Genomic DNA, 27,410 nt, shown 5'->3' with positions numbered 1-27,410 from the left:
GCCCCAGTGACACAGCAGAGACAGGGAGGAGGAGTTATCATCAATTCTTAACATTTTATTTCTTTACTGGGTTAAACAAGGAGCAGAGAAAACCTCGGCCCCAAAATACAACAGAACTGAAAGCATTACAGGTACAGAGACTATTGAACACAGAGAGTAGTAGGATAATATTTTAATACAACTGAATTATAGCATGGGATTGTGTTTTTGTTGGGTTTTTTTTGTCTGTTTTTTGTCAAACCAGTTTGGAAAATAAATGTAATAGGAACTAGTGCAAAAAAGTTCTAAACATGAAGCACAGTGTATAAAATGGCATAAGAAAACTGTCCCCTCGAGGACACAGTCACTTTCTTATGACAGAAGGGAGAAAGAGAAACAGAAGGGGGGTGGGAACAGAGGGAGGGTCCAGGAGGCGGAGGAGGAAAAGCTGGAAAGAAAGAGAAACCGGGCCGGGGGATTAGAAAGGATACTTTGACTTCAGCAATGTTGGTTTGTGTTTCACCACCACGCACTGTTAAAGGACCTCGTTGGGGTCGGGCCGAGCTCTGTCACCACCCACATGGCACAAGCACTTGAGAAGGGTTCGGGCAGCAGCAGCCTGGGCACTGCAGGGGTCGGGTCCCACAGGTGCCCCCGAGATCCCCACAGGTGCCCCAAGGCCCTGGGACACCCACGCAAGGCAGGGAGCCCCAGCTCGGACACAATCCAGAGGGAGAAGGGCACGAGGGGCTGGGCTCTCCTCCTGCTCTCCCTTCCCACATCCCTCAAGGACCAGCACATGGAATTTGTTCCCAATTTCCACTCCCGGGCTCAGATGGGAGCATCTCCCTTTTGAAGGCATCCTGAGGCTGTGTCTGAACGGGAGGCTCAGAGGAGCTGGATTCAGTTTGGGTTGGAACAGAAAACCAAACCAATCCTCCCTCAGAGGGATGGCTGGGGATCCCCAGGAATTCCTGCCAGGCATCAGCATCTCTGATTCCCAGGGGGAAGGTGTCCCTGCATTCCCAAGGTGTTTTCCCAGCCTGCTCAGCCAGGATTTGCTCCAGCCTGTTTCCACCATGGAGCCACCCAGCCTCCTGCCCTGGAGAAACTGGCTGGATGCTATTTTAAGGAGAGCTGGTTGGAATTCCTTACAAATTGCTATTCTCTCCCAATCCACTGCTGCCCATTCCAACTCTGTGAGCAGAAGAAGTGTGATTGATTTTTTTTTGCCTCGTTTTCTTTTTGGAAAATGAAAGGTTTTGCGGGAAAGGACTGTTCTGGATGCATTTCTCAATTTGCAAAAAAAAAAAAAGAAAAAAGGAAAAAAAAAGAAAAAAAGAAAAAAATTGGTCATAATGATCAATCTGGCTTGTTTTGACAAGTTTCAAAATTAAAAAAAATCACTGTCTGTCTCTTTTTGTCTTTTTGTTTTGCAACTTAGGCATGTCCAGTTCCCAAATACATTTAAAAATGGTAAAACCAACCCCAAATTTCATAAGCCAAACCTAATTCTTGGGGTTTTCTTGTTGAGTTTCAGTTCACAACAAGTAGAGTTGTCGACCTTCTGGGCTGAAAAAAGATCATCCTGAAGTGCTAAAAAGGCTGGAAACCGCTCCTGGCCTGCCTGGAACACAGGTCCTGGAGATGTGGAGCAGGAAAGGGTGGAGGGACTGGGCTAAGGAACTCACCCATCTCCTGCCCAGGCCTTTGAGAGGGACTGAGAGCTTTGATAAAATCCCAACAACTTTTAAAATTTATTATTCCTTATTTTTTTTATGATCCTCAATTAAAAATGGTCCATCCCCCACCACAGTCTTCCCTTTGCTCCCTTCCTCCTTCCTCACACAGACATGCAGGGCTGGGAGGTCACCCAAAGAGCCACCTGGACCAAGAACACCCAAAAAGAGCTGCTAAAATCCTTCAATTCCTGGAATAAAATGAACTCTGTGCAGCTCCAGGGCTGCTGTGATGCAGGAGCTCCGAGCAGGCTCCTTCTGTGGCAGAAGGGATGATTTTGGGCTTGTGTGATGGTGGTACCTCCAGCTGGGATGCCTGAGAGCTAACTTCTGGGCTGAAGGAAATCCCTAACATCCAACCTGAACACCTGACATGGCCCTTCCCAACTTTTCCAGCCTAGTTTAAGGGAGATTCAACTGCCAGGGATGGGAAACCCCAGGGAAGGGCAAAAAGCTGATTCACAGAATTCCCTGCCTGTCTTGGGTTACAATGTAAGATGTAACCAAAAGATAGGTGGGGCAATGTTCTTTATCTTCTCCCTGATAACCCCCTCCAGGGAAGCACCAGCCACTCTGTGGGGAGCCATCTCCACGAATGGGCCACCAAGGTTCCACTCATAGAATCTTATCATCCCACTGTGAGATGCTCCAACCTGGGGGAGGAACCAAACATTCCTACCTGGATAGAATCTGAGGCCTGGAACACCACAGGAGCACTACCACTGCATTCCCAGAGGACAAGAGCTCCATAACCACCATGGGACCTCCAGAGAAGGACCAGATCTTTCTACAGGATCACTGCTTTGACAGAACCACATCCATCACTCCAACAGCCCCCATTTAATCAGACTGCTCCCACCACCCTGACCAACAGGCTGTCAGGTCGTACTCTGACTCTGTCAGTCTAAGCCAGTGCTTACTGCCTTTAATTTTCCTATTAAATTGTAGTTGTGACTTGGAATCTCCTGCTGGTTTGCTGTCAAGCTGGAACATTTCTGGTGCCCAGAGTGGGGCACCCCTGGGGGATGGTGGTGGTGGAGCACGGTGCTCTCTCCTTGCTGGAGGCTCACGGTGAGGACTCGGACCTGCAGCGGGTGGAGAGGCCGGCACGGAGGGGAGTGATGGGGGAAAGCCCATGGGGAGAAGGGAGGCCTGGTGTCAGCTGGGTATGGAGAAGGGGACTTCACCCACCTCCATGGGGATGAGGAGGAGAAAAAGAGGAGGATGATAGGAACAGCAGGCAGCCAGAAGATGATGATTTACAGATTGAAAAATCTGAGGCTGGTGACCTAAAGGAATTCCAAGAAGTGGAGGAAAGAGATCCTCAGGAACTGGTTGCTTTTGCAGAGAGAGTGTGGAACATGTCTTCAGATAAGATCAAAATCCCTCCTGAGCCTCTTGGCAGATGTTCTAACCAATTGCAGGAGAAAATTAAAAAGCTGTACGAGAGGAAAATGAAAGAGGGCATGGATATGAACTACATCATCCAGAACAAAAAGGAATTTCGCAACCCCAGTGTCCATGAAAAGCTGATCCAGTTTTGTTCCATTGATGAAATTGGTACAAATTGCCCAAAGGACACGTTTGATCCTTATAGCTGGTTAGAGGATTCATATTATGAGGCACTAGCTAAAGCCCAGAAGACTGAGATGGACAAATTGAAGAAGGCAAGAAAGAACATACAAAGATTGAATTTGTGACTGGCACTAAAAAGGGTACAGCAAGAAGCGCTGGTTCCACAACCACCACAACATCCAGCACCACTGTGGGAGATGCCCAGAAGAAGAGGAGGAGCGACTGAGACATGTTGAGGAAGGGTCTCAAAGAATGACTCATAAAATCACATAATCTCATTGTGAGCTCCCCCACCCTGGGGGAGGAACCAAACATTCCTACCTGGATAGAATCTGAGGCCTGGAACACCACAGGAGCACTACCACTGCATTCCCAGAGGACAAGAGCTCCATAACCACCATGGGACCTCCAGAGAAGGACCAGATCTTTCTACAGGATCACTGCTTTGACAGAACCACATCCATCACTCCAACAGCCCCCATTTAATCAGACTGCTCCCACCACCCTGACCAACAGGCTGTCAGGTTGTACTCTGTCAGTCTATGCCAGTGCTTCTGTACTACTGCCTTTACTTTAGTTTTCCTATTAAATTGTAGTTGTGACTTGGAATCTCCTGCTGGGTTGCTTTCAAACTAGTACGCTGCCCCATCACTTTCTGGCAGAATCCAGGCATGTTTCTGTCCTGACATTGTCTCCACCAAGCCCTACAGGCATTCCTTTCCCAGACAGCAGCAGGAATGGGATTAGGATGAATCACAAGCTGAGGGTAACCTGGGCTATGGGACTTCACTCCCTTTGCCTCTGTGAAAATCATGGAATCTCAGAGTGGTTTGGATCGGAAGGGACCTTCAAGATCATGCAGTTGCACCTCCTGCCATGGAGGGACACTCCACAATCCCAGGTTGCTCCAAGCCCCATCCAACCTGGCCTTGGATGCCCCCAGGGATGGGGCAGCCACAGCATTTCCAGGCAACCTCAACAACCCATTCCAAACCATCACACTCGGTGCCACCAGAGGCCAAGAGGCACCTGCAGAGTTCTGCACAGGGACACTCCATGGCCTGGCCTCCCAGGATCCTGCCCAGGAGCAGCAGATATCCGGGATTTTCCCTTTATTCCCTTCCTCCAGGCGGCAGCCGAGCATCTCCCGGTCCCGCCCGCGGCCCTGAGTGGCAGTGAATGAACTGCCCTGACATCTCCTCTTGAAGCAAAGCAAAATGTGTTGAAGATAAACCAGTTCCAGATGTTTTCCCAGTGTTGCCAAGTTACTCAACATGTTCTGCTTTAGTTGTCAGATGCTTTCAAAGCGATTTCCCTAACTTCGAGCACGAATGGTGAGGGCTCTCCCTGGGAATCTTCTGCCTGAGGCTACCATGGATCTGTATTTTCATAAGCAAAAGACTCAGCTAATGATTAATGTTCCCCAGAGGAAGCGGGGCCTTTCTTTGGGATTTTTCTTCAGTTATTTTTAATTAATTTGTACAACTGGCAGCTACATGAAAGTGCAAAACCCGGGAATAACGCTGGATCCGACTCATTTTGCTCCTTCTCTCTGCCCACACCTGGAGCTTGTGGAGACATCATCATCCCTCACTTCCCTGGGAATGAGAAACCCCCTCACCAGGGAGGAATCACTGCTTCCCACTGGGAATTTTCTCTGAGAAAAGAGAAGTTTGTCTACTGAAGGAAAAGTTGAGTTTTACATATAAATCCCAACATGGGGCATCTTCTTTAGGGAGAAGAGATAAGCTCATTGGATGAAAAGGACAAAGTCCCTTGGGTTTAAATTCCTGGTAGGATAAATCATTTAGAGCTCAATGTATTCCAGGGTGGCTTTGGGAATGTGGAAAGCATTTGGGATTGCGAAGGGCAATGGTGGACACAGGGCTTGGGGTGAAGCATGCCTGGACACACAGGGTAAGGAAGCCCTTCCCCTCCTTATCCAGGCACATTCCTTCTTTATCCAAGCACACTTGCTCCTTTTCCAGGCACATTCCCTCCACTTTGTAATAAAAATAATGCCAGTGGTGTTAAGTGAGACAATGTCACCGTCTGCTTCCTGGGCTGTTCTCTCAGAGACCAAAGCCAGAGTACTCAGGGATGGAGGATTAGGAGGTTGTAATGTCAGACAAAAAGCAGGAATTTTATCCAATGGGCTCCTGATGATGGACTGCTTCATACACCACTTCCAGCTGCTCCTGCTCTGGGAACAGCCTCGTCTGGATCCGTTTAAACAGATTGGCAAAGTGTTGAATGCAGCATATGGTGCCCTAAAACCACAGAACTTATTGACAGCAGCCCAGACTCACTAAAGAAAAGATCTTCTACAGCCTTGCTCTGGGAAGACCCAGCACTTTCCTCCCACTTGCAGCAGGTAAAGTCCATCCCACTCTCCCAGAGAGGATCCACATCCCGTGTGCTCTCTCCGGCATCTTGTCCTCTTGGGAACACCCCTCGGGAGCTGTGGCCTGGAAAACACATGGATCTCCTGTCCTGGTGGCCTCCTCACTCCTGGTGGATGGGGCTCAAACCTCCCCAGTAGCCACCCAAACCAGCTCAGCTCTGAATTGGCTCCACTTCCTGATTCACTGGGACGAAACATGTGCTCTTGATGAGGGAAGCCTCCAGCTGGTGTTAGGGAAGGTGAAACTCTTTCTCACAGCTCCCAGGTTATTCCAGCAAATCCCTGCCAGCACTCCCTGAAGATGACTTAGGTTGTTGAATCTCACTCCTGCAACTCTGTGGAAATCATGGAATGGTTTAGGTAGAAGGGATCTTAAAGCCCATTCTGTTCCACTCTCTGCCATGAGCAGGGACACTTCCTACTGGACCAGGTTGCTCCAAGCCCTGTACAACCTGGCCTTGGACACTTCCACAGCTCCTCTGGGAATCCCACATCACCCATCACCACCCCCAAGCCTGGCCTGACGCTCCATCACCAGCAGGACACAAGGGCTTCAGGGCAGGGAGAAGGACACACATCCCTCGGGGAGGTGCCGGATCTGGATGTGTGCAGGGACTGAGGCTGGGCCACCCCGTGCCCACCAGCACTGCTCAGTGTCACACATGACACAATGCACAGGGCCAGTGACTCAGGGCCACTTGCTGACGCACCACACTGGGCTATTCTTCTCTCTCCTGATGAGTCGCTCCAAGATTGGACACAGTCTATCTCCGAGAGAGGCGCCTGGAATTAGCTTAACTCTTGGCAGTGCAGGAGAAATCTAATTTCCTTCGGGATCCGGCTGTCTGGAGGCAGGGACAGGGCTGTGCTCCCTCCCATGGCCTGCCTGGGAGCTTTTGCTCCTTGTCAGAGCATCTCCACAACCAACTGCTCACAGAAAACCAAGGGACTGGATCCCAGCTTGCAGAACTGCTCCATGTCCAGCTGTTCTGATTGGTGTAAACTAGGCTGAAATTATATGGATGTCATGAGGAATAGTCAAATGAGAGACATCCTACTTTTTGGGTGGTAGTAGCAAGGGAATCTGCTTGGGAAACACTCTCCATCTTCCATGTGCACCACCTCTCCCACCCCAAAAACCATGGGACAATGGGATCACAGGCCTCGTCTCTGCAGGACTTTGGGAACAGGCAACTGGTAGTGTGTAAACATCACCCCAAAGCTCTGAGATTCAAGTCAAAGCAGGAATCAAACATTCAGCTGCTTCTCAGAGCCTCTTTGGTCTGGAAATGGGCTGGAAATGTCAGGAAACCTGTGCTTCCCACGAGATGCCTGGTACTTCCTTCTTCCAGCCGGGCAGGAAGTAGCTTTGCTCATGGGGCTCTGCTCATGGGGCTCTGCTTGGTTTTGCTTCACCTCAACAGACCAGAAACCACAAAACTCCTACAGATCATCAACTCTGGGACTTCTTGCATCTTCACAGGATCTGGGATCAATTTGGGATGCAGGACATTCCTCCTGCTCCATCCCTGTCTCCTGCAGTGACCCACACAGGGCTCTGCTGTAGGTTCCTGTCAAGAGCCAGCCTGGAAACAGAGGGACCATCCCAGCCCCTCTGGGAGCAGGGAGTGGGCTCACACCCAACTCGTGACCTTGTGCTAAAACACCCTCTCTTCCTTCCCTGCCCACACCCAGGACAAATTACAGCCCCTGGTGCCTGGCCTGGAGGCACCTCCTCGCAGTGTCCATGCTGGGAACAGTTCTGGTGGCTGGGTGGAGAATTGGGAGTTTCCTAGGAAATGACCTGGGGATCAGGTCCTAGGGATCTGATGTTTGTTTGGGGCTGAATCCTTGGATATGCTGAGCTCAGGTTAAAAATCCACTCCAAGTGAGCCAAATGAGGCTACACCAGCCAGCACCTTGCCCAGCCAAGTCCAGCTGGGCTCCCAGAAATTTCCGGATCTGGGGGCATCCATGGATTGAAACTATTCACAAAAATGCTCCTCCCTAGCTGGGCCTTATTAGTGCCTCTTTGTGTGGGAGACTCTCCCTCCAAGCTAGATTTCTCCAGCCCGTTTGCCCAGTCCTCCTGCCATCCAGTCAATGATTTGTAGCTGGGAAGCATGGAAGGATGCCTTTGGGATTCCCTGCATCCAACTGCTGCCACGTGGGATCCCTCTCCCTCACAGCCTGTGTGCTGCTGGAGTCACATCTCCCCAACTCCTCACTGAGACCAGTCCCACCAGCCGGGGAGGACAACAAAAAAGGTTACACCAAATCATCAGGACACTTTGCAAAGTGGGATGTGGGAATGCTGGGGACATCCCTCCTGCTCCAAGCCTCCTCCCTCTCCTCCTCCTCACATAGAGCAGCAGGAAAGGCCAGGCTGGAGGAGCAGGCTGGGATGCAGTGAGACCAACCCCGAGTGGTACCACAGTGCAGTGTCACAGCATCCCACTCCTGTCCCCAAACGCCACCAGCGCTGCGCTGAGGACATTGCGTCTCACCAGGGCGGTTCTGCCCCGAGCCCCAGTGGCTTTTCCCTGGGACAGGAGTGGGCCAGGCTGTGCCGGGAGGTGCTGCCCCTCCGCCTGCTCCCTCGGCATTCAGACCCAGGAGAAAAGGAACCAGGGCCGGGCTGACCGTCCAACCTCGGCACGGTGCGGGCGGGGGAGGCGCGGGCACTCAAGGCACTCGCGGCAGCGGCCGGGGGACACCCGGCAGTCCCATGGGGACACCCTTCGATACCCAGGGACCCCTCCCCTCGGTCCCCCCGCCTCCGTGCCGTTCCTGCCCTCCCGGCGCCTGCGGGGCCGGGAATGCTGGCCCTGCCCGAACCCTTCTGGCGCCGGGTCCCGCAGCCCTGTGCGTGTTAGAGACTCTTCACCACGGGGATGCCCCGCGCGAGCAGCTCTTGGGGGATGTGCGGGGGTGCGCGTGTGCCACCCCCAACCCCGTGCCTCCCATTGGAGGAATAGCATGTGCCCCCCTTATGGGAAAAGATCTGGCGTTCTCCTTGGAGGTCGGCTCTGCCCTCTGTGTCACTCGTCCCGGGCCACGCTCTCCTCCAGGGCGGGTGGGGCCTCCAGGCCGAGCCCCCCGGCGCCGCCGTGCACGCTCGAGAAGGACACCATGGTGTGGAGGAGCATCAGGACCAGCACGCACAGTCTGATCCTGCTGCTGCCGAGGCGAGACCCCGCAGAGACCGGCAGCAAGGACGGGGAGCGAGGCTGGTGGTACTGGTGGTACTGGTGGTGGTGGTGGTGGTAGAGGTGGTAGTGGTTCTGCCTCTGGTGATGGAGGTGGGGGTCGTGGCGGTGGAAATGGAGCGACTCTGACGCCGTGGATTTGGGGGATGTGTCCTCGTTGCTGTCTGGGGGGTGCTCGCAGGAGTCCCATTGCACCTCGCAGCACTTGGCCTCCTCGTCGGGCAGCTGGTTCTCCAGCAGCCCTGCAGGGAGGAAGGAAGCAGAGGAGGGGTCAGCGGGACACTGAGGAGGAAGCGAGCCCTGGTGCCCACCAGCCGTGGGATGGGCACACCTGAGAACCAGGACATCCGGCCCCCCCTGGCACTGGCCCCAGCATGTGTGAGCCTGCACACACCAGCAAGGCGAGCTCAGGGCTCCCCAAATCCTGCTCACAGTGGTTCAATATCCCCACCCTGCTTTAATCCATCACCTGCAGCTCCCTCTATGCTTTAGCTTTCAGTCAGAGGTAGGACTTTCACCTCCTGGGCTGAGATGTTGCTGTGTCTGCATTAACCCCTTACCCCCGTACCCTTGGGATGGCCACGTTTTGGCATCAGGCAATGTTTCCACACTGCCCCTCCTTCCACTCCACCCCGGCAAGCCTTCCAAACCTGGGAAGTGGCTTGGAAATTCGCCAGGGCTCCCCATCACCCCCGCCCCTGTGCCCAGTGTGAGCCCGGCCCTCCTTACCCGTACAGATGAAGCCAGGCAAACCTCCATAGATCAGCTCATCATTGTCCGGTAACACGAAGGGGCACCTGGTCTGCACCTCCAGGCAGTATTGCTTGCATGGGATCCGCTGCCGGCACTGCTGCTGGGTCACGTTGAAGTACTCGGAGCACAGCCACGCCTTGTAGACAGCCTGGGGGAAATCATGGAGAAAGGGACACGTCACTTCCCAAGCACCGGGACAGCTGCAGCACCTCAGGGTGGAAGGGGACGGGAGAGCTCCCAGCACTTGTAGGAAATGCGTGTTGGGGTCATTTGTTGAACAGCGATGGATTCAAACAATCCACTGGAGTGTAACAATGGTGGAATTCGTCTATCCAGCTAAATCCACCATGAAAATAAAGCTAATTATCACATGGAATGATGTCCCCTACAGACAGGCATCGTGACAGATTCTGCCAACATCAGTGACACAAGAGCTCAGTCCATCACACAGAAATTCAAACGCTGCTTATCACCTGTCCCAGAGTGTCCTCCTCATCCCCAAGACATCCCACTGCTCTCCTGGGAAGGGGAGGATTCTCACCTCCTCTAAAGTGCTTTGGCCACCATCAGCTCTGGACATGGGACAGCAAAACACATCATGGGCTGGTCTTCACTGGAAATTTCCTGCTGGAAAAGCTGCTGGACAGAAGCAGCTGGGATGCAGCACATGCAGCCACTGCACCTCAGGCTTGTCCCTCTCTGCCACCAAGTAACACCCTCCTCACCTTCCCCACCAGGTCCTGGGAGAGGTTCCTGATTCCTTGACATCTGGAACTTCTGCTGTTTCTGCCATTTCTTTTGGCTGAAGGGGAAACCTTGTTCATTTTCCATGGATGTTCTGGCACTGAGATGTACCAGTGGTGCAGGTGTCTCCATGTGCTCTGTTCATCTTCCTGATACTTCAAGCTGTGCTTGGCAACATTTCCAGAAGGAAGAGCACCCTGGGGGTTCAGCTGTGACTGCAAGGCTGCCACATTCCCTGCCTCTCCAGCCTGTCCAGTCCTGGGTTTCCCTCCTCCCTTCCAGCTTCCATGTGCCTGTGCCCACAGCACACAGCCGGCCATAGCCCAGTTAGCTCAGTCACAACCATATTCCCAAATTTCCCTTATTTCCCCAGCATCAGGCATGGAGGAAGTTGCTTGTCTCCACTGGCTGCAGCAGACAGGGAGGGAGAGCTCCCATTTCTCCTGGTGTGCATCATTCCGCAGGCTGCAAGAAACCCGTGGCACTTCCAGCTCATCCATGAACTCATGAGGGCACGAGTGACAGCACCATGGTCATTCCATGGCCACATCCAACTTCCTTTGAAACCAGCTAGAAAGGGCTCCCTGTGATTCAAAGGGAATGAGTTTCCCTCCTCTGCATGCTTGGAGAAACCCCCTGCTCTGCCTTCCAGCTGCATTTTCATTTTCTTGAGGCTTTAAACCCATCACTTCTTTGTTTCCCCATGTTTTTCATAGATCCTTATCATTGTTTCTTTGGCCCATGGTAGTGTCTCAGGATTAAAGCTGGTTGGGAAATTCTTGGCAAGTTATTTTAGTTTGTTTTTTTTTTTCCTCTAAAATGCCAAATCACGAAAGCCAGAATTTTCACAGAATTGTGTTAGCTTTGGTGAAACTTTCATCCCAAAAAGTTTAATGGGCACCAGGACACAATTTATGGAGTGAACATTTTGGAGCTGTCCCCAGTACTGTGGGCAGGGCTGGCCCCTGGGATGTGGGAATGCAGGTGCTTGTTCTCCTTGTCCTGTTGGATGTTAATTACTGGGACACAGTGGAGTGGCTCCAGAGAAGGGAATGACTGCAGAGTGTGAGGACACAAGCAGGAGAGTTTTGAGGTCTGGATCTGTCATCCCTGGAAGTGTCCAGGGCCAGGCTGGATGGGGTTTGGAGCACCCTGGGATAGTGGGAGGTGTCCCTGCCTGTGGCAGGAGGTGGGACAGGATGGATTTAAGGTCCCTTCTAACCCAAACCATGCTATGACTGCATGATCTGCCTGAGCTGATTCCCTAGAACTGAGGAGGAAGAGGCTGTGCTCCAGAGGGGCCACAACCCCCACTGCAGCAGTGCCCTCCCTGATGGCCTCTGCTCCCTTGGGGACAGTGTCAGGAGCAAGCAGACAGAGGGACAGCAAGGAGGACACAGCAGGACCCCTCAGTGGGTGGCACATGGCCCTCTGCAGGCACCAGGCGTTTCTCTCTGTTGGGAAAGCAGGACCTGTCACTGCTGCTGTGGAACCTCAACAGGCTGTAAAGGAGGGTTAGAGAGCTCAGGGGACAGTGACACCTCACACTGATGGGACACAGCACCAGGGGGTGTACAGTGGGCTCCAAAGCACAAACTGACTGCCCAGGATGTATTCAGACAGGCCATATCCTTAATTCCAATCTGAGGACTCAACAAGTCCCTGCCTGGACACGATGCTGTTATTCCCACACACTCCAGACACACTCCAGTGTAATCTGGAGCAAAACAGAGAGAGGCCTTATTAATTACCTTAATTATTTGGGATGCCTTTAGAGCAACAAGGAGAGGGTGTCCTGAGAACAGCCCAACCCTCAGAGCGTCCAGCAGTGAGCGGCTGGATGAGCTTCTCCTTCCCCTGGTGACCATCCAGGATTTTGGACAGCTGGTGTGGATGACCTGCTTGAATTTGAACTGGCTGATGTCAGGTGAATTATTCCCAAAGCTATGAAGCTTTCAGGATTAAAATCTGGATGGATTAATTGAACCACAACCAGCCTGCAGTTTAAAGGGGAATTATGAATGCACAAGGAGCTGGATTGACATTACTGGTGTGCCCAGTCCCATCTGGGATGGACACCCTGAATCCATCTCTCCAGCTCAGCCTCTTTTCCAGCCCTCATCTGCCTCAGGATAAACATCTCCATCAATGGGACTTCCTCGTGTTTCCCAAGGAGGTTGTTTTACAGCACTTATCTCGCTGCCTACAAGTTTTCCTTCATACTTGACCTACATTTTTCCATCCAAAAGTTCACTCCCTTCAATCATTCCCTCCACCATTCCCTCTCCCTGCTCTGTGTTTACACATCTCTAATATTTGCAGATGTCTCATGCTCCCCCTTTAGTCACAACTCAGGCGAGCTGGGCTGATTTACTCACTCCCATTTCCTGCCAGTCTCCTTCCCAGCTCTGCTCTCCCACGCTGCTTCCCAGATCCCAGTCACATCCCAGCTCCCACCTGGGCTCACATGCAGCCTGGCATGGAGGCTACACTGAGTGCTTCAGCAGAGGATTGTGGGTGTCACCTGAGCTGTCCCAGCTCCAGATTTGGGTGGAAAAGGCAGCTGGAGCAGGAGATTTCCCAGAGCTTTGTAGGAAACTGATTAGGTTAATCCTGCTCTCATGTGGAAACAGCTGGCACAAGCAGGCTCTGCATGGATTCACACATATCCCCCCTAAAATGTTTGTGATGATTCCCATCAGGGAAGTCTGGCAGGGGGTTGAGGTCATACACAGGGACATTCCATGAATTTAATGAAAATATGGAAGGAGACACTGCAAGGAGCTGGTGATACCACTGGGGAGGGCAGAGCTGGAGCACTCACCCAGAACCTGAACCAGGATTCCCTGGCTGCCTTCCATTCTTCCTTCCCTTTCCCCTTGAGGGAAGCACTGACCCCAGCCAGCCCTTGCCATTCCCTTGTGGCAGATCCTCCAGGTGCAGCAGGAATTCCTACAGCTCTGCAGGATGGAAACTGCCTGTGTGTACTCACAAACAGACACATCCAAGACCTGCTGGTCCAACGGGGCTCTCCCACTCCACTGGGATCAGGCTGAGACACAGGTGAGATCCCAGTGGCCTCCCATCACTCACCCAGAGAGATCCATGTCACAGACAAGGAGCAAATTCCCTGGGAGATGCTCAAGGTTTTGGTACCCCCAAGCTTACCCCCCACAGCCTCCTTAGTTCTGCTGTTAAAAAGGACATGTGAGAATTTAGGACAGGAGGAAATTTATTCCCTGCTTAGATCTACTAGGAAAGCTCCCTGGTTTCCATCCTCACCCTCTCTGGATTCTTCAGGAAGCGGGTTGGGTTGCAATCAGTGTTCCTGCCATTCTGGTTTGGCTTTTGGCAGTTCTCCAGCCTGGCCAAGTAAATTAAAGTGACCTCAACTCCAAAATAGCTCCAATTTGGTGCCCTCTTCCTGCATTTTTAGCTCTGGAGGACTGGCTGCATGACTCTGAGGAAGCACACAGAATTTGGGTGCCTAGGAAAGGAGCCAGCTTCACAGACTCAATTTATATGGAAGGAAGAGGACAGGCTATCTGTCCACATTGGAATTTTGGAGGTGGGATGAAAAACTCATCCTAAAAGACATTTAAAAAAACCCAAAATTAATTGGATTTCTAATAGTGAATTAGGCTGTCTGCTCATGCTTCCAGTGGGATCTGGAAGCAGCAGTCAGAGGGATGGCACTTTCACAGGGAATTCTGTGCCAAATGGGATTTCTTCCCTGCTTTCACTATTCCCTCTGTCTCCTGGCAGTACCAGGACAGCATTCCCCACCAAACAGCTTTTCCAAAGTCTTTTTGTGTCTTTAGGATTTCTGCACAAATGTGGGCACTTCAAGGCCAGTCCAGTTGCTGCCAGTATGTTGGAAACACTGGCACTGCCTGTGGAACCATCCCAGCTACATTTTGGGAGAACTGCGGAGCAGGAATGGAGCAGCATTCTCAGGACACACCAGCACTGCAGAGGATGCAGTGTTTGGGATAGTTTGGATGCCCACTGGGAATGCCAGCTGTAATTAACACAACAAACTGCTGTTTTCCCATGAACAGGAATCAATGCTTGGGAAGTTTCCCCAAGGAAAATCCTGCTCATGGCACAAACATAATAAACCCTTCTCATTAATTAGTGGCAGGGATTGGGGCAGCATCCCCAGCCCCAAATCTACTTCTCTGGAAGGGAGAGATGCAGTCTGGAAGGCAGAGAGGGAAATGGGGAGATTTTCCCTACAAAATAACCTCAGAAGGAGTCCTGGGAATGTGCTTGGACAAGAGGTGAGGATCACTCTGGAAGCTGGGCTCTGCCATCATGACTCTCCCCCTTTCCCTCTTCTCACTGGGTGCACCCAGCTCCCAGCAGGGATAGGATGAAAAATCCCTGCCTGTCCCTGCCAGACCCCCAGCCTGCTGCAGCCCCCTCCCCTCCCAGAGCAGTTCCTGGGACTCACATTTCCATCCTGGTCTGAGAGGAGCATCTGGAGTGGCTGTGCCTCATTAATCTTGGACACAGGGAAATGAGCACTGCTAATGAGCCCTCGGGCAGCTCTCCAAGCTCTGGCACATGAGGATGCAGCGCTGGAAGCAGGACAGGCTGGGGGGGAGAGAAGAGCCCCCCTGGATGGCAGAGGATTAAGGGAATACTGAGGTCCAGGGCCAGCCAGGAGGAGTCACAAACACATCTGCAATGTCCAATTACCACTGTATTCAATTAACTCAGACAGTAACAATGTGGAGCTTTAAATCACCTTCTTTTAGGCTTTTTAAAAAATTCTTCTTGCTATGGGCTGTTCCAACATCATCTCTGGAGCAGCTGATATTTGGTTTCTTTGATAGTTCTGGAGTTGTTATCCCTGCCTTAACACATTCACATGCTCTGGGTTAGGAGAGAGGGGACAAAAAACACCAACCCAACCCTAAACCTCAACAACTGGACAGGATTATGGGATTTGTATTGTTTTTCCTTAATTTTTAATATAAAGTTGCCTTTTGCCTGGCGATGACAGCCCTGGAGCCGCAGCTCCTCCGTTTCCCAACCAGGGGAGCCTCTGCCCATTGTACCCAGCTCCAGAGGGCACGGAGCATCAGGCACGGGGATGGGGCTGCCAGCAGGAATGGCTGGGACATGGATGGGATGGGGGAATGGGGATGGATGCCCATTGTGCCCAGCTCCAGAGGGCACAGGGATGGGGCTGCCAGCAGGAATGGCTGGGACAGGGATGGGGATGGGGGTATGGGGGAATGGGGATGGATGCACACAGGCTGCAGGGAATGGCACTGGTGGGAATCCCAACTGGATTGGGTGTCATCCCAGCAGATGCCACACTGCCCTTGGAACAAGCCCAGGAGGAAGAGCTTGTGCTCGTGGTTGCACTGAAGCAGGAAGCATTCCCTGGAAGAGCAGAGCTTGAGGACTTGCTTTGGGCACCTCTGACAGTTCCTGTGCTGAGGGGACAGAGCACATGGCATCCCAACATGGCCATGTGCCTGTGCCTGTTGATTAATCACAGTAATTAATGGCACAGCTGGATGAACAGGAAGGCAGTGACCACTTCCAGGCCCTCCTGCCTCCCACAGCCAGTGCCTGTCACAGGTTGCTCCATGCCCCTGCCCAGCATGTCTGCAGCCCTTTCCCTCCCACCACAGCTCCCACTTTTCCCAGTGCAGGCTGGGATCTGGCTGGAGGTTACTCCTGTGGAGCCACCCAGCCCTGCCTGACCACTCCTACAGCCCCCAGCCCATTGCAGGAGGCTCTTGATCCCAGACCACTGCTGTAAACATCCCAATTCCCATGGAATATTTCCATTTCATTATCAGACTCCACCTCGGGGTAGATGCATCCTGTCTCCAAGGGGGGTGAGCAGGGGGTGCCAGTGCTCTGCTCACAGATGGGAGCTCTCATCCCAGCATTCCTGATGTCAGTCTCCTGTTGAGTCCCCCCTCCTCACATCCTGGGTGTGTCCCCTCTATTCACCCTGGGAATTCCCTGGCAGTGTCTGGGACAGGATGGCCCAGGCATGGTGGGCTGCCCATGGGCACTGCTGCCAGATCCCAGGCACAGCCAGTCCCTGTCCCAAGATCCCAGCCCAGGAGCACAGGCAGGACACAGGGACCTGCATTCCCAGGCTGCTGCTCTGTGCTCCCCTTCCAAAAAGGGTCTTGGCTGGGCTTTAGAGAAGAGAAGAGCAGCTTGTCAGGAAGGCAAGGCCAGCTGGAGTGTGCAGGTTTGTGTGGACACCAGGAGACAGGGACAAACAGCTGGTGGCCAGAGAGAGAGCAGCTCTCCCTGGCATCTGGAGGGCTCTGTCCTTGTGACACCACATGGCCATGCCCCAAGGAGGAAGAGGGGAGGCCAGCCCTCCAGTTCCAGGGTGTCACCACACTCTGAGGAAAATTTTTCCCAATATCCCATCTAACCCTGCCCTCTGGCAGTGGGAAGCCATTCCCTGTGTCCTGTCTCTCCATCCCTTGTCCCAAGTCCCTCTCCAGCTCTCCTGGAGCTCCTTTAGGCACTGGAAGGGGCTCTAAGGTCTCTCTGGAGTCTCCTCTTCTCCAGGTGAGCACTTCCAGCTCTCCCAGTCCGGCTCCAGAGGGGCTCCAGCCCTCAGAGCAGCTCCATAGCCTCCTTGGGACTCGCTCCAGCAGCTCCATCCTGTACAATCCTCACCTGCCAGCCCCCAGTGGGTCAGATACCAGCCCATCCTACCAGCCCAATGACTTAAAAAGTAATTAAAGACCTCTGCAAAACTGAGGCTGAACACGATGGAGTTGGGGACAGAGGGAAAGTGAGGTCCCTGCAATCCATTAGGATGGCCTGAGGAATTCACTCCCATTAGATCCTGCTGCAGCCAGGGGCTTAACAGGATTCAAAAGTGGATTAAACATTTATACAGCTAATGAGAACATCCTGTTACATTAGATAGGATATAAAAAAATAAAGGCGAGACACTTCAGTGCCACGAGCCATAAATTACCCACCAGTGATGGGGGCAAGGGAGAAGTTTCTCTGCTCATCCCCCTTCCAAGGAAATGGTGAGGCTGGAAAATTGTTCTCAGGATGGTGTGAGTGTCCAGCCCAGCAAGGGCTTGTCACAGCAGGGCTGTCTTGCATCCAATGCCTATGGAACAGCCCAATCCTGTATTCTGCCAGGAGCCCCCTGCACAGGATCCTGTGAGGTGCCACTTGGCTTGAGTGGGAATGGGACAGGGTATAAGGCAGGAAGAACCTGGACCCTCATGTCATCCTTGTGCACCCTGCAGAGATGGGCAAACAGCAGGATCTGGCCCATCCCCACTTCCCCATGGAGCAAAGAGTGGGGAGACAGGAGCATCCCAGTGCCTAGGCACCTTCCATGGTCACAGGGAAGTGCAGTTTTCCATGCTCATGCTGGGTCTTGTATCCACCTCAACTTGTGCCCACAGGTCCCTTAAATGCAAGCAAAGATGATTTTGAGATGCTTATCAGCACTCCTGGCAGCTCCTACTGCTGGAGACACACAACAGGCCATGGCTCATATCAGACCTGAGAGCTGCAGCCTCTGGTTTTCTCTCCCTGGCTGAACAGCACTTGCAGAAATCTCCTGCTCCCTTCCAGGGAGGAAAGCCCCAGGATAATTCTCAGTCTCCGTGGTGAGCAGCAGGCAGGCGCTGCTGGCATCGCTCCTCAGCCAGAGAATCCCAAGGGATGCTCTACTGCAGGGAAACCCATCCCTGCTGCTCTGCCCAGGAGCAAGCCAGGCCAGGCTGAGGCTCTCCCTGTCCCTGTCCCTCTTCCTCATGCTCCACAGAGTGGAAGTGCTTCCCCTGCATTCCCATGAGCAAGGGGTGTCTGGAGAGCAGTCCCAGGACCACACTCTGAGCCAGGCTGCCACCCCAGAGCTCCTGGTGCTTCCTGACAGTCTCATTTGAATGGGAGAGCAAGGAATGATGACAAACAAGCAACACAGCATGGCAGGAAAACACAGCTCCCTGCACACACAGGCAGAGACCCCTGTGGATTCCTCCTCTCTACATCCTGCTCCATGGAAAATGACACAGAAGACGACCAGCTTCAAGGAATATGACACTGAATACCAAGAGCAGGTCAGGGAGATGCCCAGGTCTGAAGGGGGTTGAACTCATTACAATAAAGACACAAACACAGCTCCTGCTCAGCCAGCATTGGTCAGTCCTTCCCAAACTGCGGCTGTTCAGAAAATTCCAAGAAAATCCCACTTGTCTCCTCTCCCTCTGTAACCACCAGCAGTGGGGAATGCTTGGAACTGGTGCCTGTGGGCTCAGGGTGTTCCAGGCTCTCTGATCTGTGCAAACCCAGGAGCTGGCACACCCCTCACCAGGAAAACCCCCCACCCAGCCACTTCCAGGCCCCCTCTCCAGCTCTACCTTTGCTGCCCATCCACAGCCTCCACCCACCAGCAGTGAAGCAGAGGTGCCATGCAGGGATAAGATTCCAGCCAAACACGTGTATCTGTTACTCCCAAGAGGATGAGCAGGGCAGGTGGCATTTCTTTCTCCAGCCAGGACCAGGAACACCAGGATGCTGGCACAGGCAGGGCTCTGGAAAACCAAATCCTTGCCAGGTGAGGCCATTTCACGCTGCTTTTTGAACAGAGTGGCCACGTTGGCAGCATCTGGGGGTGGCCAATGCTGCCAGCACTGCTCTTCCTGTGACACCCCAGGAGCATGGCTGGGAGAGAGGCCCCAAGGAAAAGCCAGGAGCTGGGAAGAGGAGCGAGGCTGAAGCAGGCGGGCCATTCCAGGCAGGCAGCTGCTGGCTCTGCCCACGGGAATGGGGCTGGAGCAGCGTGGACAGATGGCTACTTCTTGCCCAGGCAGCCTGTGTGTCTCATTCACAGATTTGCTGTCCCTGAGTCATTGCCCTTCAAAGGACAGCAGAGCTGAGCTCCTGCGTGGAGCCAGGCATGAGTCGCATCCTAATGGCATCCCGGTGACAGCGGGAATAGCCCCCGGCAGCCAAGCACGTCCTGCCTCTCCCACCTGCCTGCCTCCCACCCTGGAGGGCAGCTCTGGAGCCCACAGCAGAGGAAAAGCCTGTGGGGCATCCCTAGGCACAGGCCTGGGGCTGTGGGATGTTTTGACAAACCCTCTCTGTGTGGGATCCTTGGCACTGCCCAGCACTGGGGTCAGGCCAGGCCATGTGTGATCCCCGCTGGGCAGAACAGCTCCTTTCCTGCTGGAAAAGAATCCTGTCCTCAGGCAGGGACCAGGTGAAGCCCCTTGTGAGGGCAGGTCCAGCTGGGCTCAAGCAGACACCCAGTGCATCCTCTCCCCTCTCCCAGTGCTGCTGTAGGAGGTGCTGCCTGCTCTCCCTGGGATGTGTGTGGGGCTGGAGGTCAGCGTGGCACCAGCAGATCCCTTTGTCCATGGGGAGCACAGATCACTGCCTGGTGGGAAAGGCAGCCTGATCTGGATGGCCACAGGCAGCCTGTGCCAATGGATGTGCACAGCAAGGGGGCTGAGGGTCCTGTTGTTCTCCCAGATCTCACAGTTTGCTGGCATCACTGTATGCACTGCTGAGCTCCTGACTCCCAGAGCCTTCCTGCACCACACAGAGCAGCTGGATGCTTTCCATCTCCAGCTGCTGAGGTGGCATCTCTGAGGAGCTCATCCCACCCTGCTGGTGAAGCCCTTGTGTCCACCATGCTTCCAGGGATGGGCACACATAGAGAAGAACGTGGGCTTGCATCTGGCACTGATGGCAGCAGGCACAGCTGGGAGCACACAGAGCAGGAGCTGGTGTTGGAGCCTGTGGCACTTGGAGCTACTGGTGACAGTTTGATGGAGAGAGATGTCACCCTCCCTCGCTGTCCCTGCACCATTTGCCAACCTGCCTGTTGCTCCATGGACCTGCTGCTGCCTTGGGAAACTTGTGGGTTGTCCCTGCAGCACCACTGACAGACACAGGTGAGGACAGGCGGACGACAAGGACTGACAGACAACCAGAGCAAAGGAGGCAGCCAAAAACCACCCAATGTCCCCTGTAAATCTCTCCCATTCATACCCTGACCCCACCAGAGGCTGCTTCACCCCACAGTACCTGTGTAGGTTCAGCCTCCAGCCCACCACACACTCTCAGGCAGCTTGAGATGTCTCCACCCCAAGCAAAACTCAGGACTGTCCAAGCACCATCTGAGCACCCCCACTCCCACCTGGCTTGCAGCCCTCCCAAGTCCCAGGTACCACTGGCACATTCCTGACACCTCTATATCTTTTATTCCAGGGGGCAAACTCCTTCCATAAGTTCAGCTTTTGTTTCTCCTGTTTTTCAAGCCTTGATCTCAATTTTCAAGCATTGAGGAGGTACCAGACACAAGGCACTGGAATTGGGCTGTGCCAGAGGCTGCAGCATCAGCACCTGCAGACCAAACCCACCATGGTCATTTGGCCCAAATTCTTTATACAACTGAACCACATCTTTGTGCAAGGCTGCAAAAAATTCCCTTTGTTCCCATGGAATGGGTGGGGAACATGGAGCTGCACACTTGGCTAAGCTCATGCATGTGCTCTTGCTCAAGCCGCCAAATGACTGCACTGATCTGCTGGAATTACTTTCGAATTCACTCTGGAACCTTTTTTCACCTCATGAAACACCTCACTGGTCAGGCTGGTTGTGGAGAAGATCTGGAGCTGCCACAGGTGTGTGGGAGCAGCCTCTCCCCTCCTGCTGCTCCTGGTGCACCAAATGCTCCACAGGAGACCAGGTCCAGGGTGCAACTTTGCAGTCACCCATCCAAAGATTCTCTGGAAGCCTCACTTCTAAAGTAACTTAGCAACCTTAAAAAACCTAAAGTAACTTAGTAACCTTAAAAAATCCACAAGGTTTTGGTGAAATCACTTTTGCCGTGGTTCTCAAGGGACCTTCCCTCTGTGCAAGGAGCCATCCAGGCTCAGAGCAGGAGTGCACCAGGTTTAACAGCATTTTGGATAAGCCCAGCCCCAAAAAAACTCAACTTGAGCTACTTTAGTGAAGGTAGAACACTGCTTTGGTTCCCCCGAGAGGTGTCCCTGGCACTGAGATAACCCCAAGACATGGTGTTCCCAAAGCTCCTGGTGCCAGCAGGCTTAGGTTTCCAGAGGACGTTCCACAGGGAGGGATGCTCTGTAGGGATGCTGATTGCTGATGCTATTCCTGGTTAAACAAGAGCCAGAAAACAGGACCCCAGAGAGTGCTGAACCTGGGCACTGGGGATTTGCTCCCTGCTCCGTGTGAGATGTGCCAGGGATGATGCCAGAGCAGGAACAGCCTCCATTTCTCACCACATCACTGCACACCAGCGGCATAGAAACACCAGCAAAGCCTTGGGAGTGAAATCCTGCCCTGCCAGGGGCACTGGGGAAACCAGAGGTGCAGAACCAGATCCCACAGCCACGGGCCTGTGTGTAGTGAAACCTGATAATCTAATCACATCTGAGATGCTACAGGTCCTGTCCAGCTCAGCTCTGCTGCCAGCCCCCTCCTGCCTGTCAGCCCTTCTCTTGCCACAGCTTTGTTTCTTGCAGCCTAATGACTCCTTAATGGGCTTTGTCCCATAGATCTTGATTTGCCCCAGGACGGGTGGGAGGGGGCACTTTTGGGAGCTGTTGGGGCGGGAGCCAGCATGCAGAGCTCGGCCTTGGCATGAGCAAAGCTCTCATCTGGTGTCTGAGCTGGAGCAACACTGCTCTTTTCCTGTTTGGAAAGATGGGAAAAGGCACAAACAAACCCTAAGCATCCCTCAGGGCATTGCTTTGGAGGGACAGTGATTTCCTCCTGCACTAAGCCCTGCAAAGCCTGGGCTGACAGTTTGAGTGCTGCTGCTGCCCCACATTTCCTGATGGATATTCATGTCCAATATCCACGTCCCCAGGCCATGACCTCCTCAAGCCCCTTTGGAGGATGCTCCAAAGTGTCCCCACAACTACTTAGTGCACTGAGTTCACTGTGTCTTGCAGTGACAAAGGGTACAAGTTACACAGCAACAGGCGAGATGGAAGCGGCCGGCAGCTGCTCCTGACTCAATTAATGACTTTTCCCTCTTATGTTCAGGAAAACAGGCATTTGCCACCTTTTATCCACATCATCCCTACCTAGCACCATCACCCAGCAGCTGGCAGGCAGATCCTCACAGCACAAGGTGAAATGCATTTGAGAAGATGGATGGACCTTGTGAACTCACTTCCCTCTCTTCCTCCTGTCACAGGATGCCGGTGTCCCTGTCCATGAGCGTCCCTGTGGGAGCCAGACCCTTAAAATCCCACCAAGTGGGAAATGCAAACAATAAACCCCAGAAGTGCATCTTCATGGTTTAATGTCTCTCAGCCACAGGGATTTCTGGTGTTAGTTGGAAGAGTAACAAACAAAACATTTCCAGGGAGTGATTTGGAAGTTGACGGCGCTGCACAGGAATAACAACATATGCACAAAGTGGGATCTGCCCAGGAATGATCCCCAAGCAGAAAATAAAAAGGGAGAGTATGACAGCACTGAGTAATCTCAGCAGCTGAATTACACACAGATCCCACCATTTCATGGGATTCCTATCTCCCAGGGGGACTTTGGTCCAGTCTTCCCCAACCTCTGGGCACAGACGGATGTAGCAGATAGGTAAAGAAATTATAAAAGAAAGGCCTCATAAAATCAGGCCTGCTCTGTTAAATCAACAGCTAGTCTGTCATTTCTTCTAAGTGCAGCTCGTACTTTGCAAGTTCCCATGTGAAAACAATCTGGGTATGAACAGTTTGTTAACGTAACAACCTTTTTTGGGTGAAAAATAAGTGCGCCTGCACTTATTAGATCTGTTCCATGAGAACTCACAAAAGAAAAATGTAAATAACTTGAACCTTAGCACATACACACAAATCACCTTCTGACTAACAAATGAAGTAGTAAGAAACTACCAGGTAATAGATTTGGTACAGGAAGTCTGTGAAAACTATACAATAAGTTATGTGAATAAAAATTTGGCTTTTCCTGCATGAAGAAAATGGAGCTCAAGTGATTTATTCCAATAGACAGATCTGGGGTTGGGATGCCCAGGATGCTGTTTCCCCTCCTGGCAGGACCTGCTTTTTCTCCCCAAACCTGAGGGCAGCTCTCAAGATGATTTTTTAACAGGGCATTATGTGTCTCCTGAAACCAATCCACAACACTTACATGCTTCCAAATTTTTAGCTCGGGGTGAAACCTCCTGCCACAGGAAGGAACTGGCAGCTCCAGTTGGGAATTGGTGTTGCTGTTGTTTGAAATCAGGTGGAAAAAAGAGCAAAAATCACCAGAGTGGTTTGGCTGCCTTAGAGCTCCCTGTGAGGTGTCTGCTGAGCCACACTTCTTAGGCACCAAATTCCAGAGGGATCCGTGCCTCAGCAGAGGGAGGCTGTGTGCAGGTGAGCTGGAGCTGCTGTGCTTCCTCATCTTCAATTTTCCAGCTGCTGTTACAGAATGGCAGGGATGTGAATGGGATGCAGCACTAACCCTCCACACTCAGCCCTGCTCCCACAGTTCCATGTCCCAGAATTATCATTTAAATCCTGTTTCTCCAGCTCCAGAGCTCCTGAAGCCAGAATCCTGCTGTGAGGGCTCTGCAGGAGCTCTCACACTGGCCAAGCTGCACATTCCACTGTTTTCCTCCACTCCTCTGCTGTTTTCCTGTTATTTGCTCTCAGATGTTATCACTATCAAGCAATACCTTTGCCATCCCTCACAAACAGATATTATCCAGCATCTAGAAGGGAATCACAAATTCAAACTGCTTCTAAAAATCCCACCAGCCACATTTTTCCACGGCAATGAGTAACTGTAGTCCCTGCTCAAGTCCAGAGGACTTGAAATCAGGCCAAAACTTGCTTGTCACAACAGTGCTGGAGGGGTCTGGTATTAGCCTCAATTCATAGATGGGGAACAGCCACTGAGAGGGAAAAGCTGAGTCTCATGGATGTAAGGCTGGGGTAAGACACATAAATATGGAGTGAATGGCTTAAACAAAGCAGCCTGATTTTTCAGGATGGGATCAGTGAGGGCTCCAGTGGGAGTGTGTAGGCTCAGGCACTCCCATGGGAATTTCCCAGTGGGTGGCTCAGGGGAGTGTGCACAGGTTGTCCCTGCTGCTCCTGCCTCCTGTTGCTTCCCAAGTGCTGCCTGAGGAATGCAAGGTTGGAGCTCACAGATGCTCTAAGGATGCACTGACATGACACAGAACCAGCTCAGAGGAATGAGTCCAGCCACTACCTCCAGTTCTGCATCTCCCCAGCACATTTCCTGCTCTCCCATCAAGGATGTTAAATCCAGGGATAATTAATGGAGACTCATTGAAGCACAGCTCTGTTTCTACACATTTTGGAGTCCCAACATAATTATTTTCTCACCTCTTTTGCTTCTCTCTCTGGGACTCCCAGCAGAGATGGAAGCTAAGCCTGAAGTTGGAATGTTTATGCTCCACCAGACATGGCACAGAGAGATCCTGATCCTGCTGGGCCCCTGGAAGCAGGAGCAGCACAATGGACAGCACCCTGTGGAAGTGGAGCAGCAGGACCAAACTACTCAGAGCAGGCTGAATACCATGTCCCTTGGAAACCACAGGGGGAATTTGGGAAGCAGACTGTAATTACCTGCCCTGGCCCATGCCCAGAACACAAGCACAAGCTCCTGCTCAAACCCAGCTCTCCACAAAAGCAACCCTTGGAGTAGTGGCCAAGATCTCACCAATGTGCCCTTGCTGAAAGACACCACCTCGGTGTCCCAGTGCTGCTCTTGGTGCTGCTCCTGCACTTTCCCAGGGCATGAACATCACTTCAAGAGCTGCTCTGCAAATCCAAGTGTCCCTAAAACTCCTGTCCCAGAAGAGGAGCAGCCAACCCTATTGTACTGCCAGGGAGGAAGCTCTGCCACCATCTCTGTGGGGACAATGCTGTCACACACCCCAAGACACAGCTCTGAGAAAGGGAAGCAGATTTAATTAAGGAGACCATTGCACTTCCCAGAGGTGATGTCTGGAAGGAGCATGCACAGGTGAGCCAGGCAGCTTGGAGCTGGTGGAAGCTGGAGGCACCACAGGCTTGTAAGAATGAGCATCCAGCAGAACCACACTGGGGGTTTGATGGAGATCCAACCACAACTCTCATCTGGGAGAGGAGATGGCTCCATACTGAGCCTTGATCCCACTGATGCTGAGAGACACAACCAACCTATCAGCTTTCAGAACAGGGACTGTGTCCCAAGACTGGGGACAGTCAGTGACACTGGGGGAACACCAAGGTGGGAGGCACAGTCCAGCACCCCTGGGCAGAAAGGGTGTAAGAGCTGGAAAACAGCTGCTGCATACAGGGAAGGGGCCCTGGCACCATGGTTCATCTCAGGTCATCACTGGTCTAATGACAGCCAGGCAGAACCCTGGAGTGCACACGGAAAGGGGTGTGGGTAAGGCTAGCAGGGATTGGGGTGTCAGGAGAGGTGTCAGGATTGGGGTGCTGGCAGTGGAGTGTCATGAGCTGGGTGCTCAGACTGTGTTGGGAGCAGGGTGTTGGGAATGGCAGTGGGATGTCGGGAGCTGCCTGTGTGTGCACAGGTGTGAAGGGATGTGCGAGTGCTCATTCAGGCCAAGTCCTGCTTTGCCTTTTCTGTCCCATCACCCTGTCCCAGCTTTCCCAAGGGCTCCAGACCTGTCCCACCACCACTGCCAGGAGAGGTTTGGGGAGCAAAGGGAGATCCCAGCCTGCAGGTAGGTGTGACAGCAGGGGGACCATAGCACCCACACACCACCAAGCCCGCTGTGGCCCGGCTCACCCGGGACGCCCTCTCGTACCTTGCAGTCTGTCAGGCAGGATCTGACCGAGTACTCTTCCGATTGCAAGTACTTCTCCAGCAAGAGGTCGAACTCCTCGTATTTTTCCTGAGCGTGTTGGTCCAGCCGCTGGTACGCCTGGACGCAGCTGCTACAGGCCTCCCCGTCCAGCGCCCCGGCCGCCGCCACCACCAGGTCCACCATCAGGTTGTCCAGGCTGCAGTCCAGGCCGTCGGGGCCGGCCATCTCCCGCAGCAGGTCCCAGATCGTGTAAGTATCACAAAAGGAGAGGTTGAAGTTCCTGAAGTAAGCCTGCAGGAAGGTCCTTTTGGAGGAGGGCGAGGCGAAGAAGGGCGCGGCGGCGGCGGCGGCGGCGGCGGCGGGGGGCGAGCGCAGGGGCGCGCCGGGGGCCCGCGGGCGCTGCGGGGCGAGCAGCCGGGCGCACGCCGAGTCCAGGTCCCCGCGGGCGGCGGGGCAGGGCCCGCCGGGGCCGCGGCTCAGGTTGCCCAGCAGGGCCTCGCAGCTGCCGCCGCCGCCGCCGCCCGTCGGCTCGGCCGCCAGCAGCGCCCGCGGCCCGCGGCCCCGCGGCCGCTCCCGCGCCCGCAGCTTGGCCCCGGCGCAGAGCCACAGATGGTCGGAGAGGAGCACGGTGAAAAAGAGGAGCGAGGCGAGCGACAGGCGCCATTTCTGCGCCCGCTCGGGGTCGGCCACCGGCTTGTCGCTGCGGCGCGGCGCGCAGCACACGGCCCCGCCGGCGGCGCCCCCGCGGGGGGACATCCAGGCGCCGCGGATCATGCCGGGGGCGCGCGGGCGGCGGGCGGGCAGCGCCGCGCTGCCGCCGCTGTCACCTGCCCCGCACCGCCGCCATGCCCGCGCCGCCCCCGCCGCGCCCCGCCGCCGCCGCCCGCCCCGGCCCCGGCCCCGGTCCCGGCCCCGGGCATGCCCCGGCCGCCCTCACTCGGCTTTCCGCTTGCCCCGGCGCGGTGCCGGGGCCGCGCCGCGCCCGCCGCCGCCGCCGCCCGGCCCCATCGCCCTCAGTCTGTCGCCATCTTCGGCCGCGCCGCCAACACCTTGAGGAGCCGCGAGCGCTGCGCCTGCGCGCTGCCTCCGCTCCGCCGGCACCGGCACGGCCGCGGCCCGGCCCGGCCGGCGCTGCCGAGGTGCTGAAGGACAGCTCCGATCGGCTCCGCTCCGCTCGGCCCGGCCCGGCCCGGCCGGGACACCCC

At 53.9% G+C, this 27,410-nt stretch overlaps 1 protein-coding gene and 1 pseudogene across 1 annotated transcript; one reads left to right on the top strand and one right to left on the bottom strand.

Annotated features, from left to right (window-relative positions):
- Nucleotides 1-34: 34 nt before the first annotated feature.
- Nucleotides 35-26,979, bottom strand: NALF2 (NALCN channel auxiliary factor 2). The gene is made up of 3 exons (XM_066559247.1): nucleotides 26,206-26,979; nucleotides 9,636-9,807; nucleotides 35-9,148 (listed from the first exon to the last, which is right to left on the bottom strand). The coding sequence occupies exons 1-3, from the start codon at nucleotides 26,977-26,979 to the stop codon at nucleotides 8,739-8,741; spliced, it is 1,356 nt and encodes a 451-aa protein (XP_066415344.1). The 3' UTR covers nucleotides 35-8,738.
- LOC136562796 (SAP30-binding protein pseudogene) lies at nucleotides 2,744-3,519 on the top strand (annotated as a pseudogene).
- Nucleotides 26,980-27,410: the final 431 nt, after the last annotated feature.

This window comes from Molothrus aeneus, chromosome 14, assembly GCF_037042795.1.
Source record: "Molothrus aeneus isolate 106 chromosome 14, BPBGC_Maene_1.0, whole genome shotgun sequence".
Taxonomy (NCBI): Eukaryota; Metazoa; Chordata; class Aves; order Passeriformes; family Icteridae; genus Molothrus; species Molothrus aeneus.
The sequence above is the reverse complement of the archived record's forward strand: the minus strand, read 5'-3'. Positions and strand labels throughout refer to the sequence as shown.